General features: G+C 43.9%; 1 protein-coding gene across 2 annotated transcripts in view; it reads right to left on the bottom strand.

Moving 5' to 3' along the window:
* The window catches only part of LOC112231277 (serine/threonine-protein kinase PAK 3-like), a 126,728-nt gene that overhangs the window by 15,482 nt on the left and 96,848 nt on the right, over positions 1 to 14,398 (bottom strand). For both annotated transcript variants that reach the window (XM_042311081.1, XM_042311082.1), the window contains 3 exons: positions 11,861 to 11,909; positions 11,584 to 11,696; positions 10,534 to 10,651 (listed from right to left, as the gene is read on the bottom strand). In XM_042311081.1, coding sequence (XP_042167015.1) covers positions 10,534 to 10,651; positions 11,584 to 11,696; positions 11,861 to 11,909 — 280 coding nt within the window. The remainder of the gene's footprint in view (positions 1 to 10,533; positions 10,652 to 11,583; positions 11,697 to 11,860; positions 11,910 to 14,398) is intronic.

The raw sequence follows: 14,398 nt of genomic DNA, 5'->3' as shown, positions 1-14,398 counted from the left end.
AATGCTCTACTGTCACGGCTGTCTGAAGAAGAGGACCAAAGCGCAGCGTGGTGAGCGTACATATTCCCTTTATTAGAAATGACGCCGACAAAAACAATAAACAATACAAAACAGCCGTGAAGCTTAAGGGCTATGTGCCACAAACAAATTTAACTACCCCCAATCACAGGTGGGAGGGCTGCCTAAGTATGGTTCCCAATCAGAGACAACGATAGACAGCTGTCCCTGATTGAGAACCATACCCGGCCAAAACGAAGAAATACAAAACATAGAAAATAGAATGCCCACCCAAATCACACCCTGACCAAACCAAAATAGAGACATAAAAAGCTCAGGGCGTGACATCTACTTTCCGGCTACCTGGATAAAGCACTAAATAAACTTCAGTTAGTGCTAAATAAGGCTGCTAGAATCTAGACTAGAACAAAAAAATGTGATCATATTACTCCAGTGCTAGCCTTTCTACACTGGCTTCCTGTTAAGGCAAGGGCTGATTTCAAGGTTTTTTACTGCTAAACCTACAAAGCATTACATGGGCTTGCTCCTACCTATCTTTCCGATTTGGTCCTGCCATACATACCTACACGTACGCTATGGTCACAAGATGCAGGCCTCCTTACTGTCCCTAGAATTTCAAAGCAAACAGCTGGAGGCAGGGCTTTCTCCTATAGAGCTCAATTTTTATGGAATGGTCTGCCTACCCATGTGAGAGATGCAGACTCGGTCTCAAGCTTCAAGTCTTTCTTGAAGACTCATCTCTTCAGTAGGTCCTTTGATTGAGTGTAGTCTGGCCCAGGAGTGTGAAGGTGAACGGAAAGGCACTGGAGTAACGAACCGCCCTTGCAGTCTCTGCCTGGCCGGTTCCCCTCTCTCCACCTGGATTCTCTCTGCCTCTAACCCTAGTACAGGGGCTGAGTCACTGGCTTACTGGTGCTCTTCCATGCCGTCCCTAGGAGGGGTGCGTCACTTGAGTGGGTTGAGTCACTGATGTGATCTTCCTGTCCGGGTTGGCGCCCCCCCTTGGGTTGTGCCGTGGCAGAGATCTTTGTGGGCTATACTCGGCCTTGTCTCAGGATGCTAAGTTGGTGGTTGAAGAGATCCTTCTAGTGGCGTGGGGGCTGTGCTTTGGCAAAGTGGGTGGGGTTATATCCTGCCTGTTTGGGGGGCCACAGTGTCTCCCGACCGCTCCTGTCTCAGCCTCCAGTATTTATGCTGCAGTAGTTTATATCTCGGGGGGCTAGGGTCAGTCTGTTATATCTGGAGTATTTATCCTGTCTTATCCGGTGTCGTGTGTGAATTTAAGTATGCTCTCTCTAATTCACTCTCTCTCTCTCTTTCTCTCTCTCTCTGAGGAGCTGAGCCCTAGGACCATTTCTCAGGACTACCTGGCCTGATGACTCCTTGCTGTCCCCAGTCCACCTGGCCGTGCTGCTGCTCCAGTTTCAACTGTTCTGCCTGTGGCTATGGAACTCTGACCTGTTCACGAGACGTGCTACCTGTCCCAGACCTGCTGTTTTCAACTCTCTAGAGACAGCAGGAGCGGTAGAGATACTCTGAATGATTGGCTATGAAAAGCCAACTGACATTTACTCCTGAGGTGCTTACCTGTTGCACCCTCTACAACCACTGTGATTATTATTTTTTGACCCTGTTGGTCATCTATGAACATTTGAACATCTTGGCCATGTTCTGTTATAATCTCCACCCGGCACAGCCCCTCATAGCCTGGTTCCTCTCTAGGTTTCTTCCTAGGTTCTGGCCTTTCTAGGGAATTTTTCCTAGCCACTGTGCTTCTACACCTGCATTGCTTGCTGTTTGGGGTTTTAGGCTGGGTTTCTGTACAGCACTTTGTGACATCAGCTGATGTAAAAAGGGCTTTATAAATACATTTGATTGATTGATTGATTGATATTTAATATGAACAGTGGAGAAGACAGAGGTTACAGTGAAGATGGGGGAGGTTACAGTGGAGAAGACAGAGATTACAGTGGAGAAGACAGAGGTTACAGTGGAGAAGACAGAGGTTACAGTGGAGATGGGGGAGGTTACAGTGGAGAAGACAGAGATTACAGTGGAGAAGACAGAGGTTACATTGGAGAAGACAGAGGTTACAGTGGAGAAGACAGAGGTTACAGTGGAGATGGGGGAGGTTACAGTGGAGAAGACAGAGATTACATTGGAGAAGACAGAGGTTACAGTGGAGATGGGGGAGGTTACAGTGGAGAAGGAGGAGGTTACAGTGGAGAAGACAGAGGTTACAGTGGAGAAGACAGAGGTTACAGTGGAGAAGACAGAGGTTACAGTGGAGAAGACAGAGATTACAGTGGAGAAGGCAGAGGTTCCAAATCAAATCAAATTGTATTTGTCACATGCCTTGAATACAACAACACCTTACAGTGAAATACTTACTTAGAAGCCCTTAACCAACAATGCAGTTTTAAGAAAATACCTAAAAATTTATAAAAGTAACAAATAATAACAAATAATTAAAGAGCAGTAGTAAAATAACAATAGCGAGGCTATATACAGAGGGTACCGACACAGACTCAATGTGTGGAGGCACCTGTTAGCAGCAGCGTAAATGGGGGGTGGGGGCAATGCAAATAGTCTGTAAAAGCCATTTGATTAGATGTTGAGGAGTCTTATGACTTGGGGATAGAGCTGTTTAGACACTTCTTGGACCTAGACTTGGTGCTCCGGTACCGCTTTCCGTGCGGTAGCAGAGAGAACAGTCTATGACTAGGGTGGCTGGAGTCTTTGACCATTTTTAGGGCCTTCCTCTGACACCGCCTGGTATAGAGGTCCTGGATGGCAGGAAGCTTGGCCCCGGTGATGGCCCAGTACATCGGCCCCGGTGATGTACTGAGCCGTATGCACTACCCTCTGTAGTGCCGTGTGGTCAGAGGTCGAGCAGTTGCCATACCAGGCAGTGATGCAACCAGTCAGGATGCTCTCGATGGGGCAGCTGTAGAACCTTTTGAGGATCTAAGGACCCATGCCAAATCTTTTCAGTCTCCTGAGGGAGAATAGGCATTGTCATGCCCTGTGTTTGGACCATGATAGTTTGTTGGTAATGTGGAAGCTCTCAACCCCCTCCATTATAGCCCCGTCGATGTGAATGGGAGTGTCCACGGGCCCTCCTTTTCCTGTAGTCCACGATCAGCTTTGTCTTGATTGCGTTGAGGTGACTGGTGAGGGGTTGACAGTAGAGGACTGTCACTGAGGGGTGGTAACTGGTAAGGGGTTGACAGTAGAGGACTGCCACTGAGGGGTAGTAACTGGTAAGGGGTTGACAGTAGAGGACTGTAACTGAGGAGTGGTAAGTGGTAAGGGGTTGACAGTAAAGGACTGTCACTGAGGGGTGGTAAGTGGTTGACAGTAGAGGACTGCCACTTAGGGGTAGTAACTGCTAAGGGGTTGACAGTAGATGACTGTCACTGAGGGGTGGTAAGTGTTAAGGGGTTGACAGTAGAGGACTGTTACTGAGGGGTAGTAACCGGTAAGTGGATGACAGTAGAGGACTGCCACTTAGGGGTGGTAAGTGGTAAGGGGTTGACAGTAGAGGTCTGTCACTGAGGGCTGGTAACTGGTAAGGGGTTGGCAGTAGAGGACTGTCACTGAGAGGTGGTAAGTGGTAAGGGGTTGACAGTGGAGGACTGCCACTTAGGGGTGGTAACTGGTAAGGGGTTGACAGTAGAGTACTGTCACTTAGGGGTGGTAACTGGTAAGGGGTTGACAGTAGAGGACTGTCACTGAGGGGTGGTAACTAGGGTTGAATTAAATCAGAGCATGAGGGGTGGTAAGTGGTAAGGAGTTGACAGTAGAGGACTGCCACTGAGGGGTGGTAACTGGTAAGGGGTTGACAGTAGAGGACTGCCACTTAGGGGTGGTAACTGGTAAGGGGTTGACAGTAGAGGTCTGTCACTGAGGGGTGGTAACTGGTAAGGGGTTGACAGTAGAGGACTGCCACTTAGGGGTGGTAACTGGTAAGGGGTTGACAGTAGAGGTCTGTCACTGAGGGGTGGTAACTGGTAAGGGGTTGACAGTAGAGGACTGCCACTTAGGGGTAGTAACTGGTAAGGGGTTGACAGCAGAGGTCTGTCACTGAGGGGTGGTAACTAGGGTTGAATTGCAGAAACACGGTTACTGAGACTTACCGAGTTTACAGCCCAAAACCACACCCTTTTCCCGGGATAAATAATGGCGAGAAACCGGTAAATTATAATAAGTTATTTATATGAACAGCATGGCGTGAAATGGAACTGTTTAATTACATGCAATGTCGAAATCTGGCTTCTCTATGGCCTCTGCATGATGAATCAACGCTCAGGGTGGGAGAGCTCATCTCAGTATGGAGTACTTCACAATGCATGTAGACCTTTCTCACCATGGTCACTTTATTTCTTGTGACAGGTAGACCTAGCATCTCACCATGGTGACGTTATTTCTTGTGACAGGTCGACCTAGCATCTCATCATGGTGACGTTATTTCTTGTGACAGGTAGACCTAGCATCTCACCATGGTGACTTTATTTCTTGTGACAGGTAGACCTTTCTCACCATGGTCACTTTATTTCTTGTGACAGGTAGACCTAGCATCTCACCATGGTGACGTTATTTCTTGTGACAGGTAGACCTAGCATCTCACCATGGTGACGTTATTTCTTGTGACAGGTAGACCTAGCATCTCACCATGGTCACTTTATTTCTTGTGACAGGTAGACCTAGCATCTCACCATGGTGACGTTATTTCTTGTGACAGGTCGACCTAGCATCTCACCATGGTGACGTTATTTCTTGTGACAGGTAGACCTTTCTCACTATGGTCACTTTATTTCTTGTGACAGGTAGACCTAGCATCTCACCATGGTCACTTTATTTATTGTGACAGGTAGACCTAGCATCTCACCATGGTGACGTTATTTATTGTGAAAGGTAGACCTACATTGGCTGCAGCATAGCCTATACTACTGTAAGGTCCAAATGCGTGTCTAAATTACACATCTCCTTCTGGCTTTCGGGGTTCACCATATTTAATTGCAGTTGCAGAGTTTTAAAACAGCCTATCACTCGAAAATGGATGCTTTAAATCAGAGCATGTGTGAGCAGTCTCTCTCTCCATCAATTCCATTCAAATTGCATCCAAAATAGATCATCCTGTTAAAGATTGATATACTGTATATGTCCTAGCCTCCTCTTTCAGCTAATTAATGATGGGTTATGCATAATGAGCTTCTAACTTAGAGCCTCTGTCTCTTGCGCAATATGCACTCACCTCCGGCTTCTCTCTTTAAAAAACTCTCCTTAGCTCTTGAGTCCCATGCAGGAAGAGCCAGACTAGAATAGCTTGATGGGAAAAATAATGTTTGCATTTATTATACCAGTAGACTATTTTAAGAGGGACGAATGCTCTTGCTTGCTGAATGTTAAATACAGCAGCCAATAGAACTCACGGGTAGATTGAAAGAAGAGTGAACCAGTGATGACGGTAGGCTGTAGCAGTTATTTATTCAGACCCATAACCCTTCAATCTTCCTGAAGAGAAGTGAAAGCCTTCTGCATCTAGTTCTAGTCCTATATTATTCATGGGTGTCATTAGAATGATGAATATAAGGACAACCAAACATATTTAATTTAACTGTTGAAAGCGACGAAGGAATGAAGCAACAATAGAGAGAGAAAGAGGAGATGGCTAATAACATTATGGGAAATATTATGAAAGGTATACAGTTGAAGTTTACATACACTTAGGTTGGAGTCATTAAAACTCGTTTTTCAACCAATCCACAAATGTCTTGTTAACAAACTATAGTTTTGGCAAGTCGGTTAGGACATCTACTTTGTGCATGACACAAGTCATTTTTCCAACAATTGTTTACAGACAGATTATTTCACTTATAATTCACTGTATCACAATTCCAGTGGGTCAGATGTTAACATACACTAAGTTGACTGTGCCTTTAAACAGCTTGGAAAATTCCAGAAAATTATGTCATGGCTTTAGAAGCTTCTGATAGGCTAATTGACATAATTTCAGTCAACTGGAGGTGTACCTGTGGATGTATTTCAAGGCCTACCTTCAAACTCAGTGCCTCTTTGCTTGACATCATGGGAAAATCAAAAGAAATCAGCCAAGACCTCAGAAAAAGATTGTAGACCTCCACAAGTCTGGTTCATCCTTGGGAGCAATTTCCAAATGCCTAAAGGTACCATGTTCATCTGTACAAACAATAGTGTGCAAGTATAAACACCATGGAACCACGCAGCCATCATACCACTCAGGAAGGAGACACATTCTGTCTCCTAGAGATGAACGTACTTTGGAGTGAAAAGTGCAAATCAATCCCAGAACAACAGCAAAGGACCTTGTGAAGATGCTGGAGGAAACAGGTACTCTATATTCTATATTCTATATCCACAGTAAAAATGAGTCCTATATCAACATAACCTGATAGGCTGCTCAGCAAGGAAGAAGCCACTGCTCCAAAAACGCCATCAAAAAGCAAGACTACGGTTTGCAACTGCACATGGGGACAAAGATTGTACTTTTTGGAAAAATGTCCACTGGTCTGATGAAACAAAAATAGAACTGTTTGGCCATAATGACCATTGTTAGGATTGGAGGAAAAAGAGGGAGTCTTGCACGCCGAAGAACACCATCCCAACCGTTATAGCACAGGGGTGGCAGCATCATGTTGTGGGGGTGCTTTGCTGCAGGAGGGACTGGTGCACTTCACAAAATAGATAGCATCATGAGGAGGAGATTTAGGTGGATATATTGAAGACACATCTCAAGACATCAGTCAGGAAGTTAAAGCTTAGTCACATATGGGTCTTCCAAATGAAGAATGACCCCAAGCATACTTCCAAAGTTGTGGCAAAATGGCCTAACTCAGTTACACCAGCTCTATCAGGAGGAATGGTCTAAAATTCACCCAACTTATTGTTGGAAGCTTGTGGAAGGCTACCTGAAATGTTAGACCCGAGTTAAACAATTTAAAGGCAATGCTACCAAGTACTATTTGGGTGTATGTAAATTTCTGACCCACTGGGAATGTGATGAAAGAAATAAAAGCTGAAATAAATCATTCTCTCCACTATTATTCTGACATTTCACATTCTTAAAATAAAGTGGTGATCCTAACTGACCTAAGACAGGGAATTTTTACTTGGATTAAATGTCAGTAATTGTGAAAAACTGAGTTTAAATGTATTTGGCTAAGGTGTACGTAAACTTCTGACTTCAATGGGTCAGCCTACTAATCATACAAATAGGCCCTATTATATTTCAAAATTAAAATCAAATTCGCTAGCCTATACTTGTAACTTTGTAGGCCGCATGAATCACATGAATCACATGTTCTCTTCTGCTTTATCATGGTTTGAATGATACGCATAATTCCAATCCATATAATACAGAATAATACAATACAGTACAGTAAGAGTCCACACTCAAAACGATACGCCTACTGGATCTAGTTTCATTCATTCACCCAGGAGCATTTAAACTCAGCAAAAAAAAGAAACGTCCTCTTACTGTCAACTGTGTTCATTTTCAGCAGACTTAACATGTGAACAACGGAGACATAAACTGAACATGTTCCACAGACATGGAATAATGTGTCCCTGAACAAAGGGGGAGGACATAATCAACAGTAACAGTCAGTACCTGGTGTGGCCACCAGCTGCATTAAGTACTGCAGTGCTTCTCCTCCTCATGGACTGCACCAGATTTGCCTGTTCTTGCTGTGCGATGTTACCCTACTCTTCTACCAAGGCACCTGCAAGTTCCCTGACATTTCTGGGGGGAATGGCTCTCGCCCTCACCCTCCGATTCAACAGGTCCCAGACGTGTTCAATGGGATTGAGATCCAGGCTCTTCACTGGCCGTGGCAGAACACTGACATTCCTGTCTTGCAGGAAATCACACACAGAATGAACAGTATGGCTGGTGGCCTTGTCATGCTGGAGGGTCATGTCAGGATGAGCCTGCAGGAAGGGTACCACATGAGGGAGGAGGATGACTTCCCTGTAACGCACAGCGTTGAGATTGCCTGCAATGACAACAAGCTCAGTCCGATGATGCTGTGACACACCGCCCCAGACCATGACGGACCCTCCACCTCCAAATTGATCCCGCTCCAGAGTACAGGCCTCTGTGTAATGCTCATTCCTTCGACATCCATCACCCCTGCTGAGACAAAACCGTGACTTGTCAATGAAGAGCACTTCTTGCCCGTCCTGCCTGGTCCAGCGATGGCGGGTTTGTGCCCATAGGCAACGTTGTTGCCGGGGATGTCTGGTGAGGACCTGCTTTACAACAGGCCTACAAGCCCTCAGTCTAGCCTCTCTCAGCCTATTGTGGACAGTCTGAGCACTGATGGAGGGATTGTGCATTCCTGGTGTAACTCGGGCAGTTGTTGTTGCCATCCTGTACCTGTCTCGCAGGTGTGATGTTCGGATGTACCGATCCTGTGCAGGTGTTGTTACACGTGGTCTGCCACTGTGAGGTCGATCTGCTGTCCGTCCTGTCTCCCTGTAGCGCTGTCTTAGACATCTCACAGTACGGACATTGCAATTTATTGCCCTGGCCACATTTGCAGTCCTCATGCCTCCTTGCAGCATGCCTAAGGCACATTCATGCAGATGAGCAGGGATCCTGTGCATCTTTCTTTTGGAGTTTTTCCAGAGTCAGTAGAAAGGCCTCTTTGGTGTCCTAAGTTTTCATAACTGTGACCTTAATTGCCTACCGTCTGTAAGCTGTTAGTGTCTTAACGACCGTTCCACAGGTGCATGTTCATTAATTGTTTATGGTTCATTGAACAAGCATGGGAAAAAGTGTTTAAACCCTTTACAATGAAGATTTGTGAAGTTATTTGGATTTTTACTAATTATCTTTGAAAGTCATGGTCCTGAAAAAGGGACATTTCTTTTTTTGCTGAGTATAGCTAGCTACAGCCATTGGCTTTTATGTTTTCTGTCGTGCATAATGTGCAGTAGCCTAATGCCACAATTATTTAGTCTTTTTTGGCTTGGGCTCATAAAATGTCTAATGTAGGGATCATAAAATGTTTAATATAGGGCTCATTAAATGTCTAATGTAGGGCTCATTAAATGTCTAACGTAGGGCTCATAAAATGTCTAATGTAGAGCTCATAAAATGTCTAATGTATGGCTCATTAAATGTCTAATGTAGGGCTCATAAAATGTCTAATGTAGAGCTCATAAAATGTCTAATGTAGGGCTCATTAAATGTCTAATGTAGGGCTCATAAAATATCTAATGTAGGGCTCATTAAATGTCTAATGTAGGGCTCATAAAATGTCTAATGTAGAGCTCATAAAATGTCTAATGTAGGGCTCATTAAATGTCTATTGTAGGGGTCATTTAATGTCTAATTTAGGGCTCATAAAATGTCTAATTTAGGGCTCATAAAATGTCTAATGTAGGGCTCATAAAATGTCAAATGTAGGGCTCATAAAAATTTTAATATAGGGCTGATTAAATGTCTAATGTAGGGCTCATTAAAAGTCTAATATAGGGCTCATAAAATGTTTAATGTAGGGCTCATAAAATGTTTAATGTAGGGCTCATAAATTGTCTAATGTAGGGCTCATTAAATGTCTAATGTAGGTCTCACAAAATTTCTAATGTAGGGCTCATAAAATGTCTAATGTAGGGCTCATAAAATGTCTAATGTAGGGCTCATTAAATGTCTAATGTAGGGCTCATTAAATGTCTAATGTAGGGCTCATTAAATGTCTAATGTAGGGCTCATTAAATGTCTAATGTAGGGCTCATTAAATGTCTAATGTAGGGCTCATTAAATGTCTAATGTAGGTCTCATATAATGTCTAATGTAGGTCTCATATAATGTCTAATGTAGGTCTCATATAATGTCTAATGTAGGGCTCATTAAATGTTTAATGTAGGGCTCATTAAATGTCTAATGTAGGTCTCATATAATGTCTAATGTAGGGCTCATAAAATGTTTAATGTAGGGCTCATTAAATATTAAATGTCTAATGTAGGGCTCATTAAATGTCTAATGTAGGGCTCATTAAATGTCTAATGTAGGTCTCATATAATGTCTAATATAGGGCTCATAAAATGTTTAATGTAGGGCTCATAAAATGTTTAATGTAGGGCTCATTAAATGTCTAATATAGGGCTCATAAAATGTTTAATGTAGGGCTCATAAAATGTCTAATGTAGGGCTCATTAAATGTCTAATGTAGGTCTCACAAAATTTCTAATGTAGGGCTCATTAAATGTCTAATGTAGGGCTCATTAAATGCCTAATGTAGGGCTCATTAAATGTCTAATGTAGGGCTCATTAAATGTCTAATGTAGGGCTCATTAAATGTCTAATGTAGGGCTCATTAAATGTCTAATGTAGGGCTCATTAAATGTCTAATGTAGGGCTCATTAAATGTCTAATGTAGGGCTCATTAAATGTCTAATGTAGGTCTCATAAAAATTCTAATGTGGGGCTCATTAAATGTCTAATGTAGGGCTCATAAAATGTCTTACTTCTCTGCAGACTGCAGCGATCTGGCCCTCGTCCATGCAGGTCTCAGTCACCACGTCAGTCAGTGAACCTCCAGCCAGGTATTCCATCACCACCCATAGCTCATCCCCTACCAGGTAACTACAAACAGAGGAGAGAGAGATGAAGTATACTAGTCCCTACCAGGTAACTACAGACAGAGGAGAGAGATGAAGTATACTAGTCCCTACCAGGTAACTACAGACAGAGGAGAGAGAGATGAAGTGTACTAGTCCCTACCAGGTAACTACAGACAGAGGAGAGAGAGATGAAGTATACTAGTCCCTACCAGGTAACTACAGACAGAGGAGAGAGAGATGAAGTATACTAGTCCCTACCAGGTAACTACAGACAGGGGAGAGAGAGCTGAAGTATACTAGTCCCTACCAGGTAACTACAAACAGAGGAGAGAGAGATGAAGTATACTAGTCCCTACCAGGTAACTACAGACAGAGGAGAGAGATGAAGTATACTAGTCCCTACCAGGTAACTACAGACAGAGGAGAGAGATGAAGTATACTAGTCCCTACCAGGTAACTACAGACAGAGGAGAGAGAGATGAAGTGTACTAGTCCCTACCAGGTAACTACAGACAGAGGAGAGAGAGATGAAGTATACTAGTCCCTACCAGGTAACTACAGACAGAGGAGAGAGAGATGAAGTATACTAGTCCCTACCAGGTAACTACAGACAGGGGAGAGAGAGATGAAGTATACTAGTCCCTACCAGGTAACTACAGACAGAGGAGAGAGAGATGAAGTATACTAGTCCCTACCAGGTAACTACAGACAGAGGAGAGAGAGATGAAGTATACTAGTCCCTACCAGGTAACTACAGACAGGGGAGAGAGAGATGAAGTATAAAAGTCCCTACCAGGTAACTACAGACAGGGGAGAGAGAGATGAAGTATACTAGTCCCTACCAGGTAACTACAGACAGAGAAGAGAGATATTCCGTATCGTCATTGCATATTTACAGTAGCTGCTAAACCTGTGGTTCTCCCCATCAGCAACCACAGTATGTGTGAGCCTCACCTGTCCAGGTAGTTGACTATGTTGGGGTTTTTGTTTTCCCTCATCACCAGGATCTCGTTGATGATCAGCTCCTTCTTAGGCTGCTGTTGGAGGTTCATCTGCTTAATGGCCACCTGACAGAGGAACAACCATAAACAGGACACCACATGGTGTCTTCAGTGCTCTGACAGATTACACAGTTAATGTGCCAGAAGAGAAGGCTAATCACTAGGGTGACAGATAGACGCGTAGATGTGGATGATTTTCTGAAGTGACTGTGGTCGTCAAGTTAGTTTACCTCCTGGCCAGTGGCAATGTCAATGGCTGTGTACACAGTGCCAGATGCCCTGAGGAAACAAGAGAATAACGCATTAGTTCCACATAGAAACAAATCCTCATGCAAGGAGTTAGGACAGATCACCCAAGCTCTCAAAGTTTCAAGTTTCTAGTTTTTGTTGTCATGTCCACAAGTACAGTGAAAGGCCTTTCTTGTTTGCTCCTTGTTTGCTCCTTCCAATGTCTCTCCACGGTACCTATCTCCATAATATTAGCATTATGCCAACTCTCAAGAGCCTGGAGGACATTTGCCAATTTTTTTTATTCACACAAGAATCTCCCTCAAAGAAACAATTACAGAATGTATTTGAATACAAGCAGTTCTTTGGCTTCCTCTCATAAATGATCAAGTACCATTTCATTTGGCCACCAGGGGGCAGCATTGACCATTGGCCGTTGGAAAAGGCAGCTCTAGTGTCCCTTGGTCAGTAATAACTAATAAGAGTAATTACCCTGTCAATAAGATGACCTTTCATCTCTGATATCTATAAATGTCTTGCATGATTTAAGACCCTACAGTCGATAATGTGCACATTATATCACTTGCATATGTGGAGAATGTCACGAGCTAATTCTGCTGTGAGTGTGTGGTGTGTCTAAGTTACCTTTGGAGAGTGTGTGGGGTGCTCACCACTCTGTGATGTGTTTAGTGTATGACTTGTGTGTACAGTACCAAATGCATACAGTTCATGACTGGCATATGAACCCACCAAGTGTACAGTGTGTTTGAAGTACCCTTTTTAACATGTACAATATGATTTCTTGCAAGGTGTCTGTTCTGTACCATGTACAGTATATGTCCTGTAAATGGTGTGTTAGTGTGATCCCTGTGCCACTGGGGTGTTGGGGCTCCAGTGGAATCACAGATCTGATAGTTCCTCTACAGTACCCTGAGCATCATTTTAATCAGACACACACAGATTACAGTAAATTGAAGGCAGGTTGCCTAGTGGTTAAGAGCATTGTGTCAGTAACTGAAAGGTTGCTGGTTTGAATCCCCAAGCTGACTAGGTGAAAAACCTGAAAATGTGCCCTTGAGCAAGGTACTTAATGCTCTGGATGAGAGCGCCTGCTAAATGACTACAATGTAAAAATAAAAAAAGCTTGGCTGGGGTACAGTAACCTGTCCCTCCCTCTGCCCTGACATTTTACACCTCTGAATGCTAGAGGGCAGAGACATGATTCTGTATTCAACCACCTTGCAATCTGCCTTTAGGCAAGACACCACAGTCCCCCCCGGGTTCATCCTGGGGCAGCGTCAGGTTTATACCTGACTGAACGTCTCTTTGTTTTTATGATGCTTTCATTTTTGTATGAGCTCCAAGGGACATAACACAGACCCATGGTGAATGCTGTAACCAGGGACATAACACAGACCCATGGTGAATGCTGTAACCAGGAACATAACACAGACCCACGGTGAATGCTGTAACCAGGGACATAACACAGACCCACGGTGAATGCTGTAACCAGGGACATAACACAGACCCATGGTGAATGCTGTAACCAGGAACATAACACAGACCCATGGTGAATGCTGTAACCAGGAACATAACACAGACCCATGGTGAATGCTGTAACCAGGAACATAACACAGACCCATGGTGAATGCTGTAACCAGGAATATAACACAGACCCATGGTGAATGCTGTAACCAGGAACATAACACAGACCCATGGTGAATGCTGTAACCAGGAACATAACACAGACCCATGGTGAATGCTGTAACCAGGGACATAACACAGACCCATGGTGAATGCTGTAACCAGGAATACAACACAGACCCATGGTGAATGCTGTAACCAGGAATATAACACAGACCCATGGTGAATGCTGTAACCAGGAATATAACACAGACCCATGGTGAATGCTGTAACCAGGAATATAACACAGACCCGTGGTGAATGCTGTAACCAGGAACATAACACAGACCCATGGTGAATGCTGTAACCAGGAACATAACACAGACCCATGGTGAATGCTGTAACCAGGAATGTAACACAGACTCATGGTGAATGCTGTAACCAGGAATATAACACAGACCCATGGTGAATGCTGTAACCAGGAATATAACACAGACCCATGGTGAATGCTGTAAACAGGAATACAACACAGACCCATGGTGAATGCTGTAAACAGGAACATAACACAGACCCATGGTGAATGCTGTAACCAGGGACATAACACAGACCCATGGTGAATGCTGTAACCAGGAATACAACACAGACCCATGGTGAATGCTGTAACCAGGAATATAACACAGACCCATGGTGAATGCTGTAACCAGGAATATAACACAGACCCATGGTGAATGCTGTAACCAGGAATATAACACAGACCGATGGTGAATGCTGTAACCAGGAATATAACACAGACCGATGGTGAATGCTGTAACCAGGAATGTAACACAGACCGATGGTGAATGCTGTAACCAGGAATATAACACAGACCCATGGTGAATGCTGTAACCAGGAACATAACACAGACCCATGGTGAATGC

The sequence above is a fragment of the Oncorhynchus tshawytscha genome, linkage group LG33 (genome assembly GCF_018296145.1).
Source record: "Oncorhynchus tshawytscha isolate Ot180627B linkage group LG33, Otsh_v2.0, whole genome shotgun sequence".
In the NCBI taxonomy this organism is placed as follows: Eukaryota; Metazoa; Chordata; class Actinopteri; order Salmoniformes; family Salmonidae; genus Oncorhynchus; species Oncorhynchus tshawytscha.
This window is presented reverse-complemented; position numbering and strand designations above follow the sequence as displayed.